Below are 26,990 nucleotides of genomic sequence, written 5' to 3'. Positions count from 1 at the left end.
TAGTTTATGTAACAGCTACACGATTTTTATCACGACGCTACTAAGGAGTGACAATTTACAATGTTGCTTTTGCGGTGTATCTGTTTTATATCTGCACAGTTTTCTGAATTCTTCTGGAAATCAAAACATGTTTTATTAGTAACTTTTGTGGTATAGCTACAAGGAGACAGCCTTTTCCATAGCACAACAATACGTTACAGCACAGTACTTTCATCATCACAACAATAAGCGTAATAACTAAGATATCTCTACGCAAAGCATTTCACTTTTGTTTATCATGAGGTAAGTACATTGGCTTCTGCAGAACTTAGCTTTTGGAGGAAAATAACTACGACACTTTCACAGAGATTATGCACATTTAGCGCTACAGGACACGCATTTCAGTGATTAATTTTGTACTTAAAACATTTATTTTTAAAGATTTTTGAATTACAAAGAAAGTTTTCAGTGATACATTTCATTTCATTGCTGTAATCTGTAACACCTGAGGGTATAATTACATTAATCCTCAGGGGGGTACACGCCTACTTTGTGTACCATGTGTGTGGCAACCACAAGGAACCCTAGCTAATATGGTATTTGCTTATACAACTTTACACATCGGTACCATATTTCTCTAACACACAAATTACACAGCTATCTGATCATTTAACTGAGAGAGACAAACATTTATTTTTACTATATCAGTGACACATGTTTACGCAATTACACAGTTGGATAACTTCACACTTATGAAACTGTATTTTGTCTGTACTTTGTAAACTGTTCATATTTTTTCGGAATCATTGTGATACTATGAGAGCTTTGAATGATGTATTTGGTAAAGGGATTATGATTTTTAAAGTACGTTTGAGGCAGATGACACTTTTGACATGAGCAGAGAATTTTTTTAATTATTGGAGGAAGCTACGACGATTTTGAGATTTGACTGAGGTGTTATGATGTTATTTTTACGACGACGATGTGTATTATGCTGCTGAGGTATGTTTACGATTAATAGGCTGAGGCTACTATATGAGTTATTTGAATATTCTTCATATTTATAATGACGAAATATTGACGAGTGTCGATGGATACGTATATGTGTAATAAGGTAAGGAGTAATGAATAGTGGGTAGGGACTCTTGACTTGTAAAAAAGGATGTTGGAAACCAAGAATCGTACTTTAAGAGTTATGACATGTGTGAATCATGTGTGAATGTGTCACAATGCCACTGAACATTTTTTGGACACTTATATTTATAGGATTTTGTTTCTACAGATTTGCAACGCTAATTCTTGACCTGTGAAATATTTTTAAATGAGACTGCAACGGTAGCAGAATCTCCTGTCGTAAATATTTCCGTAAGAAAGTTAAGTGACCACCTGCACATAATGCGTCGCGGGCACCCACCTGGGCGACAGCCGCCAGAAAAAAAAAAGCCATTAGCCTTTCCGGAAGCACAGGTAGAAAAAAAAAAAGGGAAGGCCATTATCCTCGGTATTGACATTTCCTTGTTGAAAGTATAATGTGGAGCTCGTAATTTATGATATTTACTGAAATGCCTAATGAAATGACGAGAAATATTCGTACATCTGCACACCTGATTACGACAAGCGTCTTTCTACGAGAGTTCAGAGAATTTCTACTAACTTATGAAATGTCACATGACTATTGAATGATATTTTTATGCTTTGGTTTGCGTAATTGCTTATTTCATTTGATACCTGTTTTTCAGCTGTGTTGCAGCATTGCTTTTATAAAATGAAATGCATTTGCTAATGTGAACACTTTCTGTCAACAGATCTATTAAATAATTATTTTATGATCCACATTCTTTAAAAAAAGGAGCACTTGGAAAGGAAAGAACAATAAGAAGGAACTAGTAACTGCATTCATAATTTTCTTTTCAAGTAATTGGTAACTTTTTGGTAGAATAACTTCTTGTGGTGCACCACTTTAATTACTTAGACATTAAGATGTGATTATACATTTCCCTTATCTGCATTGTTGTTTTTACTGTAATATCTTTTTTGCTTGAGCTATGTCATGTTTAGATATAAGTTATTGCATTTGCTGTTGCTGTTTGCCAGGCATAGTGCTACTAAATTTCACATTACATTACTCTGCTAAACCAATTTTACTACTCATTGATTTTTCATGTTGCTGCACATTGGCTCATATTAGTTGTAATTTTGCATTTTATCTGTAAATTAGAGTTACTGCTGCTTGCTTTGCACTCTGCATTTTTTTGGTCATTGCTGTTTGTGTTACATGTTTTGTGCTGCTGCATTGCCTCGTCCCTTAGTTTAGCATCTGAGCTCAGTAGATTTAAGTTAGCTTAAGAGGGGGTAGACTATATGAGAAACTGACTGTGGAGAATAGGTAAAGAATGCATTGCGAAGTTATATAAAAAAGATTTGGGCCCAAATGAGTATTGTACAATCAGAAATAATTATTTTGAAAGAAATATGAACGGAATACAGAAAGCATGCTTGGATAAGATTTTTTTGGTGGAAGCAAAGGTTGAAATAAGACGAAAGATCTATAGAATGAAGTTTTGGGTTGGACTGCAGTACCACATGTTACACTGAAAACGAACCCTGTCCTTTCCTATTGGTGTTATCCCACTATGTGTTTGTGTACCCTTGTGTATTTGTTTTCTTCCTGTCTCTGTGTAGTTTCATAGAATTTTTTTCTCTTCTAATACTAAGCTATATTCACTATGAGGAGGAATACTGTTATCCTCAAATATAAGTTGCATTAATAATATGTTATTTTCTTTGTAAAGTTGTTTACAATTCTGTTCTGTTTCAATGTTCATGTGTGAAATTAATGTTTATTTTTGTAACACTGATGTATATGTTTATTTCTATTCTTTTGTAAAGCCTGTACTACAAATGTTATCTGTATTATTATGTTTTTAATGATGTATTTTGTACCTTTGTTATTGTATTCTTATGTTATAAAATTGTAATTGTCACCAGTTCATGATATTATTAACTTGTTAGTTACATTTCACTGCACACGTTTCTGTTGGTCATAGTAAATGGACAATATGTGAGAAGTTGGGACTGTTAGTGTTTGCATGTGTGTTAATGATTCAGCAAGGGACTGGATAACAGCATTGCTCGTTCTAAGGACAATTCCAAAAACTTTGTGAGTGCACAAGTGGTGGTTTATGGACTTGCTATATTCTCTGCAAGACTCTTCGATGGTGAATGTGCACCTGCACAATCGCAACAGATGGCTGCTGGTCATCTCTACAAGGACTACAGTGGGTCTGCACCTCTGGTGGCCCACCAATACCATTATCTCTGCAAGGACTACAGTGGGTCTGCATCTATGATGACCCACCAACGCCATTATTTCTACAAGGACTGCAGTGGGTCTGCACCTCTGGTGGCCCACCAATACCACAATCTCTACCAGGACTCCAGTGGGTCTGCTCTGTGATGACCTACCTACCAATATTCTTCCAAACTTCGAATGACTCTGCTGTGGGTTTGCTCTGTTGTGGCCCATTACCTGTCTGCATGTCGAGAGTCAGCACTGTCTTTCCGTTGGAAGGTCAACACTACTTCTTCAAGACTGCATGGAAATCCACTACTTCTATGTGCATTTTCTTTTACTGCTTGGACTTTGAGAAAAGCTCTGCATTTTTACTGTGATGAACAATGTGGACTGTCTTTATGGACTGTGAGAAATTTTGATCTTTTGACCAACATAATATTAATAAGTGTGTGCATTTTATATCTTTGTTACTGTAATTGTGAAAAATTTTTGTCAAATCTGTATTGGCCAGTGCCCAACACCATTTGTAAAAATTTTTGTGGGGAGCGTGGGGGCTATGTAAGTAGGCTGTTTATGTTTTCTCTATGTAAGTAGGCTGTTTAGGTTTTTTATTGGTGACGCCACCTCTGTATGAAAATCACTGGCTGTGTTGTGTGCAGTCTGTGGCTAGTTTGCATTGTTGTCTGCCATTGTAGTGTTGGGCAGCGGCAGCTGGGCTGTTAACAGCACGTAGCGTTGCACAGTTGGAGGTGAGCCGCCAGCAGTGGTGGATGTGGGGAGAGAGATGGCGGAGTTTTGTAATTTTTCATGAGCTGATATATTTATATATGATGATATCAAGGTAAATACATTGTTTGTTCTCTATTAATATCTTTCATTTGCTAACTATCCCTATCAGTAGTTAGTGCCTTCAGTAGTTTGAATCCTTTATTTAGCTGGCAGTAGTGGCGCTCGCTGTATTGCAGTAGCTTGAGCAGCGAAGATTTTTGTGAGGTAAGTGATTTGTGAAAGGTATAGTTTAATGTTTGTCAGGGCCATTCTTTAGTAGGAAATTTTGAAAGTCAGATTGCGTTGCGCTAAAAATATTGTGTGTCAGGTTAAGCACAGTCATGTATAATTGTTCAAAGGGGACGTTTCAAAAGGTCTACGGTCCCTTGGCAACGCAAAAAAGTGGAGCTTCTAAGTCAAGTCAAGATACACCCATTGGGGTCACATATTTTGATATTCGCAAACTCACTCATCAAAACTTGTAGGATGCTTCCCATTAGTCTAGAATAATAAAATTTGCCAAAGTGCAAGACGTCATAGTAAACTAATTGAAAAAAAAGAAAATTGTTGATTTGTAATTACATCGCATATTTATACCACAGGAAAAAAATTTTTGTCATTTGTTTTAGACTGACTGTCTGTCCGTCTATCCTCTTTTTCTGAGGGAAAGGTAGACGTATCGTGTTGAAACTTACGTCACATGCTAAGGACTATGGTTCCTTGTGGTAGCGTAAAAGTTGGCTTCTAAGTCAAAGCAGACAAAAGATATGGCCATTTATGTCACATATTACCATATCCGTAAATCCACTCATTAAAACCTATACTGCACTTTCCGTTGGTGTAGAATCATGAAATTTGACAAGAAGAAAGGATTCTCAGTACAAATAAATTCGAAGTTGTTAATATGTAATAATATCACACGAAAAAACATTTCTTTTGTCATTTGTTAAGCGACTTCAAACTTGAAAATAAAACATTCTCGAAAGCCTTGGAATCCATGGGACCGATATCTTGCCAGTATCAATGTCGATAACACCAAAAATCGCCGGAATAAATGGTTCAAATGGCTCTAAGCACTATGGGACTTAACATCTGAGGTCATCAGTCCCCTAGACTTAGAACTACTTAAACCTAACTAACATAAGGACATCACACACATCCACGCCCGAGGCAGGATTCGAACCTGCGACCGTAGCAGCCGCGAAAAAATCGTCGAGATCCTCGACTTCCGGAATGGATGAACTCTCTGCATACGTAATTAAGTTTGAACGTAACCCTCAGCGCCCAAATCCAACTCGCACCTGGCCAGTTTTTTGAATGGTTCTTCTCAGTTTTCTTAATGTCACAGTAAGCTTGGATACTGATTGTCCTTTTGGGTTTCATGAAATCGACAAACAAGATTCCTTTGGCTTAAAAAAAATCTGTAACCATAACATTTATGACTGACTGAGTTAGGAGCCCTTTTTTTTTGTCTGTTTATTGAGTGGAAAGGTATGACCCCACACCACTGACTGCTCTTTTCTTCCCGAGTTAGCATAGGTAGCACAGGAAACTCATGGCTCCTCACCAGCCGGGTTTTGTTCAGTAAGGCAGTGGAAAGAAAAAGAATATTGAAGTTCTATCCAACAGTCAAATAACACTATATAGACAAACAATCCTGTCGGAGGAACATCCGTAACTGAGCATTATACCAGAGGTTGAAAATACCGCTACAGTTGTAAGGTTCTCTTATTTAACACGCGAACGGTTTCCTGCTCTTATAGGCCCAACTTCAGATCTCGTACCTTGGTGCACCACGTTACGAGACCTGAAGATGGGCGTATGAGAGCCCGAAACCGGTCGTGTGTTAAATAAGTGAACCTTACAACTGTAGCGGTATTTTCAACCTTTGGTACAATGAAGAGAGTATTATTACATGAAAGATGACTATAAAGTAGGCAGCATACGTTATAACCAAGTTGGTAACTGATATTTGTGATTTTCAATAACAAGCTTGCAACAAACAAGGTTCGAGCACCCAGTCTTGTGTACCTGGAAAAAATCCAATCGCACGATGACGGTAAGCTGGGGTATATCGGTCCAGTACAATGCTGTCGAACGATATGACGCTAGAAGACACTCACAAGGAAAAAGTGAGGCTGGCAATAACGAAGTTAAAGTATAAAGAAGCAACTGGACCGTACGGAATTATGGCAGAAGTGCTGCGGCAGCTACTAGACCAAATTGTTTCATATCTGAGAATTTTGATAACGAATGTGTTCTACTGGGTTGGGTGCCCAGAATGTGGACGACCTCGAATATAATTACACTAGACTGATTCGTTTGGGAAACAGTATAGCCAAGCTACAGGAGAAACTTAATGTTTCTGCCTGAGGGATCTCAGACAGGTAGTTGACATGTCCCCTGCAGTAGGACTCAGGAAGAGGAAATCCACCGACGACGACCATTTAATATAGTCATCACCTCAGATGAAAGACACTTTATATGCAAAATGATTGCTATTGCAGAGGCATTCGATAATTTATAGTGGTCTGCCCTTTTCAAAAGACTGAAATAGATGGACTTTCTCAAGTACCTCATAACAGCTTCCGATATTACTGCAGGTACAGACGGGTGAAACTGGAATGCTCTGGAAAGAAAACGGTGAGAAACATTACCAAACGCTACTCAAGGATTTTGTGTGACGTCCAGAGTTCTGGGATGTTGGCATAGAGCCACTACTGAACTAGCTTCAAGATATGACCGGCACTAGAGGCTGCTCGCCTACGCAGATGATCTAATAATAGTACCTACAAGCACAAGAACAAAATTAGAACAGTAGTAGGAAAGTCCTCTAAACTCTAAGCGATTGCTGGGTAGAAAATAAATTATCTACAGCAGCACACAAAACTGCTCTTAGGTTACTAAAAGGAACGTTATCATGATTGAGAAACCCTATACTCAGAATAAATCACCAACGATTGAAGAGAAAAGAAATATATAAGCACATTGATATAAACATAAACGGGAATGAAAGCTGATGCTACAAAGTGGGACTCACACAGCCAGGAAGGTAAAGACAGCGCAGACTCATCGGCGAGCACAGAGAAGTAAACTCCTGCGTCTGACAGGCGTGTATAGAAGCCACCGCGATTGAGGCGCTCCATCTAATACGGCCACTGGAGTTCCACTTGAATCCTGCTACCGCGGAAAACTTCCTGGCTGTACCATTGATTTAGTTTGGATCCACAGCATGTTACAAATTGATCTCTCACTTGCGTTCCGGCGGCAGACGTACAGGCGGTTGGAGATGTTTACATGGACTGAAATGAGACCAGCCGTCGTTTCTAACTGCTGAATGGTACGGTAATTGACCAATCAAGAACACCTCGCAGGTGATACGTATTTTCTGCGAGGAAATGCACTGTCCCATCGCTCTCAAATTAATGATAGGAAGGACACTGCACGGAGGTCACCTGAAAATTCTTGCGTGGATATCCGATCAAGTTTTAGTGGATCTTCGCGAGCTGTGAGCGGGCGTTGAGCGACCGTGGGCTAGGATGGCTCCCCAACGCTATCATTGTTTGCGTCCATACCACGACGCGTGCGTAGCTGCCGTAGTAAGGGTGAAAGTACTCTTCAAGAAGGACTTATCCGAATGGGACGGAAATCGACAGATGTGATGAACATATACAAACAAGTGATTACAATTTCAGAAAGAAATTGAATGATATGCTAAAGAAAAGGAGCTTCACAAATTAAGCAATCCAATACGTGTTGGTCCACCTATGGCCCATATGGAAGCAGTTATTCAGCTTGTCATTATCTGATAGAGTTGTTGGATGTCCTCCTGAAGGACATCATGCCCAATTCTGTCCAATTGGTGTGATAGATCGTCAAAATCCAGAGTTGGTTGCAGAGCCCTACCCGCAATGCTCCAAACGTTCTCAATTGGGGAGATATCCGGCGACTTCGCTGGCCAAGGTACGATTTGGCAAGCACGAAGACAGGCAGCGGAAACTCTTCCCGCGTGCGGGCGGACATTATATTGCGGAAATTTAAGCCCAGGACGACATGCCCAGAAGGGCGTAGAATATCGTCAACGCACAGCTGTGCTATAAGTGTGCCGCTGAGGACAACCAACGGGGTTCTGCTATGAAAAGAGATGGCACCCAGACCATACCTCCTGATTGGCCGGCGAGAGACAGTCGGGTTGGTATCTCGCCGCTGTCCGGGGCGTCTCCAGACACGTCTTCGGCTTGGAATCTCATTGACTCGAGCACAACTGTCTTCAGTGATGAGTCCCGCTTCGAACTGAGTCCCGATGAACAGCGATGATATATCTGCAGTGCCCCGGGCAGTGGTGGGATACCATCCTAACTGTCGTCCACCATACGGCGCGACAACCAGGAGTGATGATCTGGGATGCCACTTTATTTCATAGCAGGATCCCTTTCGTTGTCATCCTTGGCACACTTACACCACAGCTGTGCGTCGACGATTTTCTACGCCCCGTTCTGTTGTTCCTCGTGGTAAGCCACCCTAAGCCTACATTTCAGCAAGATAATGTCCGCCGGCACACGTCAAGAATTTCTACTGTTTATCTTCGTGCTTGCCAAATCCCACCTTGGCCAGCAAGATCGTCGGTTACCTGCCCAGCACTCTCCAACCATCTCGCGATTTTGACGATCTAACGCTCCAATTGGACAGAGTTTCGCACGATATCCCTCAGGAGAACATTCAACAACTCTGTCAATCAATGCCAAGCGAACAACTACTTCCACAAGAGCCGGAGGTGGACCAAGGCGTTATTGACTTGCTCAGTTTGTGAAGCTCTTTCTTTCGAATAAACCATCCAGTTTTTCTCAAATTATGATCATTTGTTTGTCTGTACATGTACATCGCATCAACCAATTTCAGTCCCATTCGGATACCTCCTTCGTGGTGCGTCGTTTTTTCTTTTTAGTCTTAGAGTGTACCGGGTGATCAAAAAGTCAGTATAAATTTGAAAACTGAATAAATCACGAAATAATGTAGATAGAGAGGTACATATCGACACACATGCTTGGAATGGCATGGGGTTTTATTAGAACCGAAAAATACAAACGTTTAAAAAATGTCCGACAGATGGCACTTCATCTGATCAGAACAGCAATAATTAACATAACAAAGTAAGACAAAGCAAAGATGATGATCTTTACAGGAAATGCTCAATATGTCCACCATCATTCCTCAACAATAGCTGTAGTCGAGCAATAATGTTGTGAACAGCACTGTAAAGCAAGTCCGGAGGTATGGTGAGGCACTGGCGTCAGATGATGTCTTTCAGCATCCCTAGAGATGTCGGTCGATCACGATACACTTGCAACTTCAGGTAACGTCTGGGGACCTGGGAGGCTAAGCATGACGAAAGTGGCGGCTGAGCACACGATCATCACCAATCGACGCGCGAAAGAGATCTTTCACGCGTCTAGCAATATGGGGTGGTTGTAATAAAACCCCATGTCATTCCAAGCATGTGTGTCAATTTTTACCTCTCTATCTACATTATTCCGTGATTTATTAAGTTTTCACATTTATACTGAGTTTTTGATCACCCGATATATACTACACGCTACTACACAGATGTCTAATTCAGTTGTTCGAGCATGTATATTCTTTCATTCAGTCATCAGTCTTACGATTGGATTGTTGATGAAACTTCCTGGCAGGACTCGAATCTGGGACGTTTGCCTTTCGCGAGCAAGTGCTCTACCGACTTATCGATCCAGCACGGTTCACAACCTGACCTCGCCCCTGTATTTCGGCCAGTGCCTCGTCTCCACACTTCCAAACATCACACAAGATCTCCCGCATACTTTGCGTGTCTAGCTAGGAGGAAGGATATTGCGGAGACATGGCTTAGCCACAGCATGGGGAATCGCTCGAAGTCATATCTCCGCAATGTTCTTTCTTGGAGAGTGCTAGTACGGCAAGAAATCCGGGAGATATTCCTGAAATTTGGAAAGTAGGAGATGAGGTATTGGCGGAAGTAAAGCTGTGAAGGGGGGAGTGGGGCGATGAGTCCTGCTTGGGTGGGTTAGTCGGTAGAGCACTTGCCAGAGAAAGGCGTAAGGTCCCATATTCGAGTCCCGATCCGCCACACAGGTTTAATCTGTCAGGAAGTTTCATATCAGCGCACACTCTGCTACAGAGTTAAAATTCATTTCGGTTTGATCCTGTCCAGCATCTTTCCATCTCTAAGTAATAGCTACACCTATCATCATGCATAGCCTGCTTTGCATATTCTAATTTTGATCCACCACTACTATTTGGCCGGCCGATGTGGCCGAGCGGTTCTAGGCGCTTCAGTCTGGAACCGCGCGACCGCTGAAGTCGCAGGTTCGAATCCTGCCTCGGGCATGGATGTGAGTGATGTCCTTAGGTTAGTTAGGTTTAAGTAGTTCTAAGTTCTAGGGGACTCATGACCTCAGATGTTATGTCCCATAGTGCTCAGAGCCATTCGGACCATTTGAACTACTATTTGAACGTATCTCAGAACATCTTGTCAACAGGAAGAAAGGGATTCATACACAGCGTCTGTAATTTCATTATTTTGCAAATATTTTTCGGTTACTGTGGACAGTGCAAACACTAACAATGAGATCATCAGGTTTCATGAAAATTAATAATAGACACAACAAGAGTCGACGTCGGCGAAGTGTTATACGACCAGACGTGGTTTGGAAAACATACTCTGCGTTAACAAACAAAAATGTTCAACAAATGATTAATTCAAGAGAATGTACGCTGAGGAGGAGAGCAACAAATTACCCTTTATTTTTTCTTCTTTAAACACTGTCTGGTTTGCGATGTTGTCCTAGTCAGTTAACGTTTGTTTATGGTCAGTCGCTGCTTCGTGTATCATAACTCTCGTAAGGCGATAAGCTGCGTCTCAGCGTTTTAGCTCCACTCAACAACGGAATATTTGTATCTATTAAAATATTATCTGGAGATAGACGCCGAAAACACTTCCCTCTAATACAAACATCTAGGACTCCTATACACACATCTAGGACTCCCAAGGGCTTACAACGTCGACTATGTAGTTAAACACAGCGGAGGTGCTTTTATAACAGTCGTGACTGCGTAGTCATATTCTGATAGGAATCGTCGTTACCTCCCAATATCACAAAGAAAAAATTATCGAATAATGGGCATAACTGTGTTCCAGAATTCGCCATTTTATGCATAGATCTAACTTTATTCGTGTGCTGAGAAGTGTTTCCTACTGCGAGATACATTAAGAAAAGAACTCGTCCGTGGAACTGGCCACATGTGCCTTAGGTAAAATGGTAACCTCTCTGACTCCAACGACGTAGTTGGCCGGAGCGATGATGATTCGAGCGATTGATTGTATCTGACTATAGCAGTGCAGAGGAAATATCGAAAACAACAGCGTACGAGTAAAGATGGCAAACACAGCTCGAGCCAAAACACCAACAGCGAAGCCAAGAGAGATGGTGCAGTTGCTAAAACATTGCGTCTACCGTTGCATCTTCAGGTACACTCTGCAAGCCGCTCTATGGTATTTACGGAGGGTTCTCTGTGTATCAGTGACTCTGCGCTCCCCCTGTACTGTTTCTGCCGCGAACGGTGCTCAGGAAGAACGATTATTGGCAAGCTAAGAGTTCTAATCTCTCTAGTCTTACCTCGATAGCCTTTTCGTGAAATACACTAAGAAGAATCAGAGGTTTAACAATAAACAACACCGCTATGCACAATGCTTCGCTTGCAGCATTTGCCATTGTACTTGGCTGAGCATTCACTAGGCGCATTCGCGCTTGATAAAGGAAACGCTAATGACCTCGTCGTCGATGGGACCCTAAGTCTAAGCCTCCTTTTCATGCATTAAAGTTGAAATGTGGAGGAGCACCATCAAGCTTGTTGACATAGCGATTGCTTCGCAAAGTGTGCGGTTTTGCGTCCATGATTCCAACAGGTGTGTTGTGCAAAACCTAATAAGAAGCTGTTCCATTGAAGTGTGCTGCGCTAGAGGGATAATCATGCCATCACAAATATTCAAGAGAAATTTTTGTCTACGACATTCAGGAGCATGTTGTTTCACACAGTCCCAAGTGTGATTATCTTGATAGTCAAGACAGCTGGTGTAACTACTGTGTGCTCTAAATGACACATGCTCCCACGCTCAGAAAAAAAAAACACCTTGGACGAGTAGAGATAGGACGTTCATATTCCCCGGACATGTACATTGGAATGTTATGCAGAAATGATTAGCATTTCAGTCACCTGGTCAGCATGTGACGTGTTGCCTAGTAGGCACGGGGTACGCCATGTGCCCTGAAACTTGTTCCTTGCGTGATAGAATCGACCGAATAAGGCGTGAATGGCGTCCTGTGCTACAGTCATCCGTGCTGCATTCACCTGGTTGCAAAGTTCATCTGTGGAGGTTGGCACCGGGTCACAGCGCTGCACTTGTCGTGCCACCACATCCCACACATTTTCTATTGGCGACAAGTCTGGTCATCTGGCGGGTCAGGGAAAAAGGCTGACATCCTGTGACACCAAGAAGGCACGCGATCGTGCAGCAACATGCGGCCGTGCATTGGCTTGTTGTAAAATGGCGTCTGGCGTGTTGTGCAGAAAGGGTATGGCTGTGAGTCGCAGGATGTCATTCACGTGGTCACACTGGTCACACAGCGCCGTGGACACGCACCAACTGTGATCTGTGGCTGTACGCAATAGCACTCCATGTTATAAGGCCTTGAGATGGCACTGTACGTCTTGTGCGAATGGAGTCACTGTGATGCAACTCCACCGGTCTGCGGCGAACCGAAATTCGGCCATAATTTTCAAACAAACAAAACCTGGATTCGTCTGGAAACACTGTCTGATGCTATTTATGACCGCAGTAACGTTGTTTCATACACTATTGACGTCTAGCATGTTTCCATACATACGTCAAACATAGGCGGAGAAGTCGACGATGCGCACGTAATCCATGCCGTAGTAAACGGCGACGGACTGTCACCACTGATAGTGTACCATGTGTTCCACTGTTACGCCAGAGCAGAGGAGGACGCACATCTGTCCTGCAACGCCATTCGCATGAGGTGTCGATCTCCTCGGGGGATGATCTGGGTGCTGCGACATGACCCGATCTGTGTTCTACATCCTTCAAAAAAATGGTTGTGAGCACTATGGGACTTAACTTCTAAGGTCATCAGTCCCCTAGAACTACTTAAACCTAACTAACCTAAGAACATCACACACATCCATGCCCGAGGCAGGATTCGAACCTGCGATCGTAGCGGTCGCGCGGTTCCAGACTGTAGCGCCTAGAACCGCTCAGCCACCCCGGCCGGCTCCTACAGCCTGCCGTGAACCATTCGGCACACACCTGTTGCACTGCTGAAAGGCATCGTCCCACACGAGCAGCAGTTTCCCGGATGGATGTGTCACACTCTCTCATGCCAATAATGCGTCCTCTTTCAAACTCACTGGTTTAACGGTACAGTACGCGTGTACGTCTGCGAGGCATTCTGCACGTCTGCTCCAGTACCGTCGGTTTATAGCGACAACGAGAGCCGCAGGCACATTTTACCGGTAGATGGTGTTGCGCCGCGAAATCGATGTTGACCTCGAACACGCGGGCCGACATTGTTCAAATTTCTGCAGAATATACTAACGTACATGTCCTGTGAATATAAACGACCTATATCTAGTTGTTCAATGCGTTCTGTTTTTTCCGAACATCAGTGTAAATATGAAAGGTAGCGTCATTAGCATTTCGATGAAGAAACCACAATATAAAGTCTGTGTGAGATATCAGCATGTGTGATCGTAAAGCTTACACCTTCTGAAACGAGCCTTGTTTAGCTTTGTCGTTGTTAGCTGGATTAGGAACGGGACGTGGGCAGAAAAGGCGACTAGATGCTGTACAGCGTCGGATTTGCACTTGGTGGCCAAAATTGGGACTAATTTTTTCCAGCGTAAATCGGTTCCATATTAACGCGTCAGAATATCTACCAAGTTTCGCTGCCGTACGATATTCACAGCCCACTATGGACCTCTATGAATAGCTGCACCCAGTACATCAGCCATGATTTTTCGTCTTTTGAATACATTGGCAATTTTCAAGTCTTCTGTTTCAAAGCAAGAATTTTGAGATGGATGGGTATGAGACACATATCATATTGGATTTGGGGATCTTACACTTGCAACAAGTCTAGGGAGAGGTAACAGAGTTCCAAGAACACATTAGCACTGTAAACGTGTTTTGTGACAAAAGTGGCATTTGACATTTCCACGCTTCATATGTGGTTTAATATCTCGTTTGATATAAGAGTTAAAAGTAGCTATTATTACCCATACAACAAAATCACGTGCCCCTCTGCCTAGTCCCTCTTGCTGAAACCCTCATTTCTATATCTTGAGCCGTTTGGGAAATAAAAAGGGGTTTACAGCTTAAGTGATCAACCCTGTCTGGCCTGTCTCATAGAATGCAGAAGCAAATACTTATCAGTGGGATTATACGAGATGTGTGAGAAAGCTAATGAGACCGACAATGTCGCGAGCAATCTGGCAACGCTGTGTTGTTCTACTTGTACACACAGGTGTGTTCAGACCGTCCAGATGCGCAGTCCAAGTTACAGCACTGTTCAGCCATTACGTGATTTTTGACAGCGCCATCAGTGAAGATGTGTTTTTGTTGTGTGTTACGAGATGGAACAGCGCAATTTAGAGCAAAGTTATGCCATCAAGTTCTGTGTTAAACTTGAAGTATCTGCGAGTGTGATCTTTGAAAAGTTGTTCCTTATCAAGAACATTGGCACAAATCATTTTTGGAAGATCGAGAACGCGTTGAAGATGAATATCCCTGAGGGACACATTCAACTTTAAAAACTGACGCAGAAGGTCTGTTGTGTGCGTCTTCTTGTGAGGTCAGACCGAATTTTAACAATAAGAATGATGAGTGACCTGTTAAACTCTTTCACCATATATCAACTTTCGACCGAAGTTTTGCACATGTGAAAGGTTTGTGGCAAAATGGTGCCGAAAAACTTCACAATTGAGCAGAAGGATAATCGAAGAAACGTGTGCGGTGATCTTCTTGAGAGGACTGCTAATGATCACGAATGGTTCACTTGTGTGATCACAGGTGATGAATCCTGGACTTCGCCGGCCGAAGTGGCCGTGCGGTTAAAGGCGCTGCAGTCTGGAACCGCAAGACCGCTACGGTCGCAGGTTCGAATCCTGCCTCGGGCATGGATTTTTGTGATGTCCTTTGGTTAGTTATGTTTAACTAGTTCTAAGTTCTAGGGGACTAGTGACCTCAGCAGTTGAGTCCCATAGTGCTCAGAGCCATTTGAACCATTTGAACCAATCCTGGAGTTTATGGTCCTGAGACAAAGCATAAAAGTGAGGAGTGGCACATTGAGACATCTCCTCGACCGAAAAATGATCAAATGAGCAAATCAAAAGTCACAACAACGCTGCTTTGCTTTTTTGACGCTAGCGGTATCGTGGCTGGGTCTGAGCACTGTGGGACTTAACATCAGTGGTCATCAGTCCCCTAGAACGTAGCACTACTTAAACCTAACTAACCTAAGGACATCACACACATCCACGCAGCTCCGGACTGAGCGCCTAGAACTAGCGGTATCGTGCATAAAGAATTTATTCCTCCAGGACAAACTGTCAACCATGTGTTTTACGAAGACATCCTTGGAAGGGTCAGGAAAAGGGTGAATCGAATGAGACCGGACATTGCAGACAAGACGATGCTGCATCATGGCAACGCCCCATGTCACACGTCCATTTCCATCACGGAATTTTTGATCTCAAAAGGCATTCCTGTTGTTCCACAGTTCCCCTGTCCACGTGATCTGATTCATTGTGACTTTTTTCTTTTCTCGAAATTGAAAAATGTCTGAAAAGAACGTCATTTTGGAACTCTCATGAACATTCAAAAGAATGTGACTGACACGTTAAACGCCATAGCAGCCTAAGTCTTTCAGTGCTCCTAAGCGCAGTGTAGAGCTGCTGAAGGGAACTACTTTGAGACGGACAATATTTTTGTTTGAAATAACATAAAAGTTTTGGTAGATAAAAAATCAGTCTCAGTACTTTTCTCACACTCCTAGTCTTGGCGCTGGTCATTATTGTTCCTAACATACTTTGCAGAAATAGCTCGCAGTGGTTTCTTCTGCCTGTTACTAAATAACTTGATTTGTTTCATACCACCAGAGGATCTCCATCGTGAAGATGAGAGATTGCAGGGCACTCTCACTTCTGATTCGGTATTATACTGCTTCATGTTCTTAGGGAAGATCATCTCTATTACGATTTGGCTTCATACATCATGATGAAATGGTGGGTAGTAGTTAGTACTCTTGCTTGCTTACTCTAGGGAAGGAATAACGGTAAGCTTTACCTGTAATCAAAGGAACGGGGTGCCGATTTAAATGACTGCAGTAAAAGCACGGCGACTGCAGCCAAGGGAAGCGCGTTTTTTTCTGCAGAACCTGGGTGGAAACATCTCTGGACGGCCGAGTTCTGCGGTCTCATTGTGCAGACACGTTGGTTGGCGCCAGCCGGTCGGCATCCATGTCCAGGTGGACTGACTAGTGCCGAGAAGTCGCCGCCGCATTGGCCAGCGCATTGTAGACTGGCAATAAAGCAGAGGCTGGGCCCTTGTTAGGCAGGAAGCCGATGAGACAACTGTGAGCGTTCTGCGAATTCCCGTGGGTCAGGTCGCTGGCGCCCAGACGTCCAGACTCTGTTACAAAACATATTTGTGAAAGCACGAGGCTTTTAGCGAATTTATGGCCATTCTTTGGAAACTTCCAAATGGATTCAACAGGGGAGATAACAAGCTTTTTATGGAGGGGTGTGGTTCCACCCTGGTCGTGTTGTTAGCAAAAGACATGGAGTAAACGAGTGGGAAAGGACCTGCAAAGCTGAATCTTTTTTCCTTTTCTCCCAATTAACTTTAAAGTCTCTGACCGGTCAAATCAGTGTACGCAGAGCAAGGGGCGCTATCTGAGCTTCGAATGCCGCGCTCCAGCTCGTGATTGCCTTGTGTTAAAGTGGGGGAAGTCTAAGATGTAAATGGGCTTTTGCTACCGAGTTCAGGAGGAAAGCAGACAGAAAGAAAAGATCACCCTTGCACTGGCGCTTCGCTAGTAAAGAACTGCAGGTCTCTACCTAAACGGTGAGACGTGTGCCCTTTGATAGTGTGCCACTTAGAGCCTGTGCCAGTCACCTTCTGGACTGTCAGAGGTACTGCTTATAGCATCACCCACACGACGAGTGATGCGTGGGTGTACTCATTTGTCTTGAGTCGGCTGCCCAAACATTTGAAATATTCTGTCACATATAGTCATGGCACGGAGTCAAATTGGTTCGGCAGACCAGCAAACGGGTCCACGTGCACAATGGAATCCACCGGGGTTTCAGAGGCTCATAGCGAAGTACCTGAGTTCCTAATTAACTGAATGCGAGACCACGTACTTGCATTTTTCGGGCGTGCGCGATTAATAACAGATTGCGGCCGTCCATGACTTCAGTCGCCGAACGCATCGTCGTGTGACGCCCTGTCCAGCAGAAGGGTAAAGTATTCGCTGCTACGGCTTAGGGCTCCGATACGTGTTTCTTTCGAACCATATTTTTCTTTTTTTGGAACAGTAGAGTATAGATGCTTGATTGTGGGGTAGTTGTTGTGCCATACCCCGGATTCACGTCTATGAAGTCAGATAGAGCGATTAGTGTTCTGGTTAGTGTCATGTGTCGATCCCCAGCTGATCACTTTGTCCACCATAGACCACATATTAGTGAAAGCGCTTGTGAAGTGACAATGTTTGTGTGACGTTTAGTCATTTTTGTTTTGTCTTGTGATTTTCAGAAAGAATAAATCTTCTCCCTGTGTTCTGATTAACATTACCTTGACATTTTTATTAAAGTCCTGATTCCAAAAGAAAGTAGTTAGCTTGCAAAGAGACGCATAGAACACGATGTTTATGGTTGTAAGTAGGCTGTTTATGTTTTCTCTATGTAAGTAGGCTGTTTATGTTTTCTTATTGGCAACGTTACGTAGCGCTCAATATGAAAATCACTGGCTGTGCTGTGTGCAGTCTGTGGCTGCTTTGCATTGTTGTAATACTCGCCATTGTAGTGTTAGGCAGCTGAATGTGAACAGCGCGTAGCGTTGCGCAGTTGGAGGTGAGCCGCCAGCAGTGGTGGATGTGGGGAGAGAGATGGCGGAGATTTGTAATTTGTCATGAACTGATATATATATTATGACTTATGATGATATCAAGGTAAATACATTGTTTGTAGTGTTAGGCAGCTGAATGTGAACAGCGCGTAGCGTTGCGCAGTTGGAGGTGAGCCGCCAGCAGTGGTGGATGTGGGGAGAGAGATGGCGGAGATTTGTAATTTGTCATGAACTGATATATATATATTATGACTTATGATGATATCAAGGTAAATACATTGTTTGTTCTCTATTAATATCTTTCATTTGCCAACTATCCCTGTCAGTAGTTAGTGCCTTCCATAGTTTGAATCTTTTATTTAGCTGGCAGTAGTGGCGCTCGCTGTATTGCAGTAGCTTGAGCAGCGAAGAGTTTTGTGAGGTAAGTGATTTGTGAAAGGTATAGTTTAATGTTAGGGCCATTCTTTTGTAGGGAATTTTGAAAGTCAGATTGCGTTGCGCTAAAAATATTGTGTGTCAGGTTAAGCACAGTCGTGTATAATTGTTCAAAGGGGACGTTTCATGGTGAGTGACTGAATGACAGATTGAACGGACACACTCACCGCTGAGGCCGGACAGCTTTCGTCCCTTGGCGGGTCCCGCCATGGCGTCGCCTGCTGGGTGCTGTTGCTGGCGTCGTGTGGTGCTGCCGGCTGCGTGGTGCGCCCCCTACTGGCGGCTCCTCCTGCTGCGGTGCGCGGCGGCGCCTGGAACCACGCAGACACGGCTCAGTGCGTCACGCCACGTGTGTGCCCACTGCGTTAGCGCTGGCCCCTTTGCCGGACCACAATCAATGGGGAGTGTTTACCGTGCTGCTCTGGAGGCCGCCCGGGAAATCGTGCTCCGCGGCATTTAACACTGCACAAGCCTTGTGCAGAGCGGTGCCTGCCGCCGTCTTGGAGCTGTACCCGTACGGCACAAACGTTCACACCGAAATGGAACTGGCCAACAGAACTTGTTTCGTTACATATAATAGTATACGATACTAGAAGTAGTGGATCTCACGATATTGGAAGTGTAAGACTTCGCAGTACATAAGGTTCAAAATGGCTCTGAGCACTATGCGACTTAACTTCTGAGGTCATCAGTCACCTAGAACGTAGAACTAATTAAACATAACTAACCTAAGGACATCACACACATCCATGCCCGAGGCAGGACTCGAACCTGCGACCGTAGCGGTCGCTCGGTTCCAGACTGTTAACGCCTAGAATCGCACGGCCACTTTGGCCGGCAGTACATAAGGCATTTTTCTGGAAATATACTAATTATTTGTTTTGTCATCACAATTAAACCATAACAAACTATCTTGCCAACATACTAACTCTAAAACAGCTTTAATTTAAATGTTAAATACGAAACTTACACTACTGTCCATTAAAATTGTTACACCAAGAAGAAATGCAGATGATAAACGGGTATCATTGGACAAATATATTATATTAGAACTCACATGTGATTACATTTTCACGCAATTTGTGTGCATAGATCCTGGTAAATCAGTACCCAGAACAACCACCTCTGGCCGTAATAACGGCCTTGATGCGCCTGGGCATTGAGTCAAAACAGAGCTTGGATGGCGTGTACAGGTACAGTTGCCCATCCAGCTTCAACACGATACCACAGTTCATCAAGAGTAGTGACTGGCGTATTGTGACGAGCCAGTTGCTCGGCCACCATTGACCAGACGTTTTCAGTTGGTGAGAGATCTGGAGAATGTGCTGGCCAGGGCAGCAGTCGAACATTTTCTGTATCCAGAAAGGCCCGTACAGGACCTGCAACATGCGGTCGTGCATTATCCTGCTGAAATGTAGGGTTTCGCAGGGATCGATTGAAGGGTAGAGCCACGGGTCGGAACACATCTGGAATGTAACGACCACTTATCAAAGTGCCGTCAATGCGAACAAGAGGTGACCGAGACTTGTAACCAATGGCACCCCATACCATCACGCCGGGTGATACCCCAGTATGGCGATGACGAATACACTCTTCCAATGTGCGTTCACCGCGATGTCTTCAAACACGGATGCGACCATAATGATGCTGTAAACAAAACCTGGATTCATCCGAAAAAATGACGTTTTGCCATTCGTGCACCCAGGTTCGTCGTTGAGTACACCATCGCAGGCGCTCCTGTCTGTGATGCAGCGTCAAGGGTAACGGCAGCCATGGTCTCCGAGCTGATAGTCCGTGCTGCTGCAAACGTCGTCGAACTGTTCGTGCAGATGGTTGTTCTCTTGCGAACCCCCCCCCCCCCCCCATCTGTTGACTCAGGGATCGAGACGATCCGTTACAGGCATGCGGATAAGATGCGTGTCATCTCGACTGCTAGTGACACGAGGCCGTTGGCATACAGCACGGCGTTCCGTATTACCCTCCTGCACCCACCGATTCCATATTCTGCTAACAGTCATTGGATCTCGACCAACGAGAGCAGCAATGTCGCGATACGATAAACCGCAATCGCGATAGGCTACAATCCGATCTTTATCAAAAGTCGGAAACGTGATGGTACGCATTTCTCCTCCTTACAAGAGGCATCACAACAACTTTTCACCAGGCAACGCCGGTCAACTGCTGTTTGTGTATGAGAAAGCGGATGGAAACTTTCCTCATGTCAGCACGTTGTAGGTGTCGCCACCGGTGCCAACCTTGTGTGAATGCTCTGAAAAGCTAATCATTTGCATATCACAGCATCTCCTTCCTGTCGGTTAAATTTCGCGTCTGTAGCACGCCATCTTCGTGGTGTAGCAATTTTAATGGCCAGTAGTGTACTTATGTCTCATCTTTAGATGACAACTATATCAATAATCACTATATTTATTTCAGACTTAAATCTGAAGAAGTGACATAGAAAATAGAATATGAAATATACTTTGAAAAGTTTTGTAAATATAGCTTCGATAATCGATGTATCGCATTTATCATCTGCGGAATTGCATGTATCACAGCATTTGTGTATCCAGGCAGAGAGGCGCATGGCCCTTTTTGCTACGTGTTAGGGTGTTAGGTGGATGTGTCGAGAGGCTTTGTGAATGATAGTTCTTTGTTCATAGTATCATTAACATATGGCATTTAGTTGATCGTAACAGAAGAATAAAATTAAGTTTAAAACACAGTTCACATCGGAAACTATTTTTTCGTGTGGTTAGCATCGTACAAGAGCGTAAACCCACCACCTTCTTGCAGCAAAGCAAGAATTAATCATGATCTCAGACAAAACACAGCCAATATACCATACGGAGATGTTTTACAAGATCTGATCGGAAACAAGCTAAGTGAACTGATTTTTTACTGTACAAATACGCTTACCTGTGTCAACATGCGTGTACTATTCGCTCTTGCATGGATGTATTTAATCTTCAACAGAATCGCTGTTACGATGAATATTGAAATATCGTGAATCTGACTAGAATTCATCCATTAGTAGCAAAAGAAATAATCACAAAAAGAGAAGGATCTTATAAGAACACATATGCTGATTTATGTTTACTTGTCGTGTTACAGACATATGTTATGAGGAGATTAAGGTGTTCTCAAACCGGAGAGTTATTTTCGATATCACAGTGCTGTATTTCGTACGCTGTCTGATATATGGTATATGCCCAGTTGACCGCTACATGTCACGATGGGGGTTCCGCCACTGTAAAAGGTGGCGGACAGTACGTATTGCGTTCTTAGTAGAGAAACAATACAATCGGTCGGTCAGGAGTGACTTCAAACGTAGATTAATCAATGGACATCACCTGAGCAACAGATCACCTGAGCAACAAATCCATTAGCGACAAATCAACTCTTTTAAAGCTGTCGAAATCGACTGTTGGTGATCTCATATACAACCGCTCACTTGTCGAAAGGTCTGTTCCTAAAGATTGGAAAGTAGCACAGGTCACACCAATATTCAAGAAGGGAAATAGGAGTAACCCATTGAATTACAGTTCCATATCACTGACCTCAATTTGCACTAGGATTTTGGAGCATACACTGTACTCGAACATTATGAATCACCTTGAAGAAAATGACTTATTGATACATAACCAACACGGATTCAGAAAATATCGTTCTTGTGCAACACAGCTAGCTATTTATTTCCATGAAGTAATGAGTGCTGTCGACAAGGGATCTCAGATCGATTCCATATTCCTAGATTTCCAGAAGGCTTTTGATACCGTTCCTCACAAGCGTGCATATGGAGTATCGTCTCATTGTGTGACTGGATTCGTGATTTCCTCTCAGGGAGGTCACAATTCGTAGTGACAGACGGTAAATCATCGAGCAGAACAGAAGTGATATCTGGTGTTCCGCAAGGTAGTGTCATAGGCCGTCTACTGTTCCTGAATAACATAAATGATCTAGGTGATAATCCGAGCAGCCCCCTTACATTGTTTGCAGATGACGCTGAAATTTACCGTCTAGTAAAATCACCAGACGATCAATTCAAATTACAAAATAATCTAGAGAGTCTCTGTATAGTGCGAAAAGTGGCAATTAACACTAAATAAAGAAAAGTGCGAAGTCATGTCAATTCGACTAAATACCCAGGAATTACAATTACGAGCAACTTAAAAAATGGCTCTGAGCACTATGCGACTTAAATTCTGAGGTCATCAGTCGCCTAGAACTTAGAACTAATTAAACCTAACTAACCTAAGGGCATCAGACACATCCATGCCCGAGGCAGGATTCGAATCTGCGACCGTAGCGGTCGCTCGACTCCAGACTGTAGCGCCTAGAACCGCACGGCCACTCCGCCCGGCCGAGCAACTTAAATTGGAAAGACCACATAGATAATATTGTGGGGAAGGCGAAGCAAAGACTGCGCTTTGTTGGCAGAACACTTAGAAGATGCGACAGACCCACTAAAGAGACAGCCTACATTACACTTGTCCGTCCTCTGCTGGAATATTGCTGCGCCGTGTGGGATCCTTACCAGGCACGATTGACGGAGGACATCGAAAAAGTGCAAAGAAGGCAGCTCGTTTCGCGTTGTCGCGCAATAGGGATGGAAGTGTCACTGATATGATACGCGAGTTGGGGTGGCAGTCACTGAAACAAAGGCGGTTTTCTTTGCGGCGAGATCTATTAACGAAATTTCAATCACCAACTTTCTCTTCCGAATGTGTAAATATTTTGTTGACAACCACCTACGTAGGGAGGAATGTTTATCGTAATAAAATAAGAGAAATCAGAGCTCGAACGGAAAGATTTAGGTGTTCCTTTTTCCCACGCGCCATTCGAGAGTACTATTTGATGGGTAAATGTGTAGATAGCATTCTCAGTCGAGTAACCCTTTCGGAATCCGAACTGTGACATGCTGAGTAAATTATTTTCACTTTAATGTGAGACTACGCTTGAATACATAACTTTTTCGAATATTTTAGAAAATGAAGTCAGCAATGAGATTGGTCTACAATTATTTAAGTCACTCTTGTCTCCTTTCTTATGAAGATGTTTGACAATTGCTTGCATTTCGTATTGCGTGCAGTAGAGGAACAATTCGGAGATGATCATTGTGTCGGCATGACAGTGCACCCTGTCATACGTCAGCATCTGTGACACGATGGTTTATGGCCAGTACTATTCCTGAATTTGACTGGCCTGCCCAGAGTCCCGACTTGAGCCCAATGGAAGTTACAACGTCGAATTCACTCCAGACCCACCGTCCAATATCACTACCTTCTCAGGTTTCGTCTCTTGGGAAATAATGGGCTGCCATTCCTCCACAGACATTCAGATACCTCACTGAATGTGTTCCAAGCAGAGTTCAAACCATCATAAAGGCGAAGTGTGGACATACTTCATGTTAATGTCCACTACTAGGTGGCATGTACTTTTGATCAAACACTGTATGGTACCGGGCTACATTGGAAGTCTTATGCAATTGCCTTTTCCGATCCTTGGTTTACTTACCCAGCTACTTATTTGAGGACCTGCTGTTTAACACGGACTCCGAATCACAACTTGCAATTTTTCACATTCACAGATCACTGCCATAGTTCGAATTCGTACTGTGACACAGTACCAACACACACCTATGAGATATACTGCTGCGATATTAATAACGGCGTTGAACATGAGCGTAAAAAAGATACGGGTGAAATCGATACAGAACCGCAAGACCGGCACATCTCCAGAGCAGCTGTAGCAAATGGTCCAAGTAGCTCTAAGTACTATAGGACTTAACATCTAAGGTCATCAGTCTCCTAGACTTAGAACTACTTAAACCTAACTAACCTAAGGACATCGCACACATCCATTCCGGAGGCAGGATTCGAACCTGCGACCGTAGCAGCAGCGCGGTTCCGGACTGAAGCGCCTAGAACCGCTCGGCCGCAGCTGTAGCGACGTTTGAAATTTTATGAGATGAGAAATGAACAACTGGTGCCAATTCGTCGGATGATTGCCGTGCCAGATACGTTGTATGGATGAAAAATATCTGGCTTCAACGAAAAACGAAGAATTGAGTAGAACGGTCATAATGCCTGCAAACTTAACGTGGTCTTTCATTGGTCGACTAATAAAATAGGTAAATAAATAAGAAATAGTAATCTGTGGGGCTTGGCACTGTCAGGAGCATTGCTGTTATCTTAATGAATACAGCTGCGTAAATAGCCCACTTGTGCACCTCACATTTCTGTTCTTCGCTTACAACCCTCTTCACACCTTCCCAACAGATTCTGATATGGCAATATCTAAGTAGCAGTTGCTGCACAGGTACAGTAATACTCTCTTGCGTCCGTCACTTTAATGCAGCCACGAAATTAGCTCGAACTGTGTTGTCCTATTAGTTCACATTAATGGAGTAGTCGGTGTCCAGCTCACCAGTTTGCATACTACAATGTGGACGACTACAGGGATGCTGATACCAAGGTAGACAATTCCAATAGCTGGAGCCTAGCAGTCTTCCAGTCTGCAATTGTGATATACATCATGAAATTATCCTTTGCGTGAGCAGGTATGGCTGCGGGATGGATGGGTGAAGGAAGATTTCAACGTTCTGTCCTCGACGCGGTCATTGCAGACTGAGCACAAATACGGACTGGAGAAGGATGGTCATGGAAATCGGCCATCTCTTTTTGAAAGGAACCACTGTCGTATTTGGCTCAAGCGATTTAGACTAAATAAGTAAATTCTAATGACTGGTTGGGGATTTGAACCGAAGTCGTCCCGAATGTGAGTCCTTGTTTTACACTACTGTACAACCTCTCTCAGTTTCAAAGAAGCAGATTTGGCATGGGAGGATGATAATCCATACTTTCAGATGTGGTCTTGAAGAGCAGGTGCATCAGCTTGAGACGGAATGTCTGGATACGAATGAGTCGAAAGTTACAATCGTAAATAGAAAAAAAAAAAAAAAATACGAATTCACCGTTAGCCTGCTGACGACGATAAAAATCGAAGTAGATTTTTTGCGTGTTAACTGAGTCTTCCTTCGCTCTTGGTAGAACAAGATGTTTGTAATGAAAATCACAATATTGTGTACGTTCTTCAAAGTTAATTTTTTTGTGAGGACTATCATCAGACTTAAACTGACTGTTGTCGGCTAAGGAGACCTCCTATGACGACGATACCTCAAGTCTGGTGATGGCCTTAACAAAATAATTAAATTCTGCAGAACATACACAATACTGTGATTTTCATTTGTAAATATTTTTCAAATAATTTTATTTATCTGGACAACTTGCACTATGTGCTATATCCACTACAGTTGTAACCAAGTTGCGTTACAAATTCTTTTCAGGTATGACATCCTCGCTCAAAGGTCGTCATCGTTCAAACAGCCATGTACGAAAAATGTCACAGGGAGAGAAAGTTATTGCAAGGAAATCCCTTTCAGTACAGGCAAGTGTCTTGTTCAGAATATTTTTACGTGTCTACACAAGGAGAAACCCAATGAGGTGAAATTACATGAACGATCCCACCATGAAACAGGTGTCTTCATGATACGCCTATATCCTATTATGTAAGCTGCTATCTACATCATAAATCAGCTTATCACATCATACAAACGACGACTTGTAGGCTGTCGTATTCTAGTGCCAGAGTTATCTCACAACACAGTTGACTGCGTAATTGGCCACTCTGTTGTCACCTCACTGGTGATTTTCAATTCAAATTGACACATTTGCCCTTCTTCAGTGGCCCTTAAAGTTCGATTTATCAACACGGTAACATCATGTACGGAATCATTGCTTCGACTCACTTCCTATCGTGTCTCTATCTCAGTGCATCTATCGTGGTTAATATCAGCACGAATGACGCCTGTCGCTTGGGTTCTGAGGTCATCTTCGGTTCCTTTCGCCGGATGGCTCATTTGGCGATGGGAGCTAGCATCACATGTGGGGTGTGGGCTAAGTTCATCATTTGTAGCATTATGTCCAGGGTTGACGCAGTCCTCTAGTTTTGAGGAGAGTGGAAGGTCTAAACCAGAGTCTCAGACGATTCTGCGGCGGTATCGGATGCGAATTTCTCGACCTCCCCTCTCGGGTGCAGAAATATAGGCCCCTCTTAACAGGTCAGGCGTGCGCTACCCGCAGGAAGCAGCCACTACGGTAGCGGAATACGTATGGCATGCACATGTTTTAAGGTTGAGGACCTCTCACCCCCCTCCCTTGTGGTCAGAGATCAATTAACTGCCGCATTCGAAGAAAAATCAGCCACATTATTCTCAGCGAATGCTCTTCCTCAGGATCAGAAATAGACAAGGTTAAT

The 26,990-nt window shown here is 43.3% G+C and overlaps 1 protein-coding gene across 1 annotated transcript in view; it reads right to left on the bottom strand.

The window, feature by feature from the left end:
* Positions 1–26,990, bottom strand: part of LOC126458136 (sialin) — a 388,874-nt gene that overhangs the window by 130,054 nt on the left and 231,830 nt on the right. The window contains exon 3 of the mRNA XM_050094978.1: positions 18,842–18,985. Coding sequence (XP_049950935.1) covers positions 18,842–18,884 — 43 coding nt within the window. The 5' untranslated portion in view covers positions 18,885–18,985. The remainder of the gene's footprint in view (positions 1–18,841; positions 18,986–26,990) is intronic.

The sequence above is a fragment of the Schistocerca serialis genome, chromosome 2 (assembly GCF_023864345.2).
Source record: "Schistocerca serialis cubense isolate TAMUIC-IGC-003099 chromosome 2, iqSchSeri2.2, whole genome shotgun sequence".
NCBI lineage: Eukaryota > Metazoa > Arthropoda > Insecta > Orthoptera > Acrididae > Schistocerca > Schistocerca serialis.
This window is presented reverse-complemented; position numbering and strand designations above follow the sequence as displayed.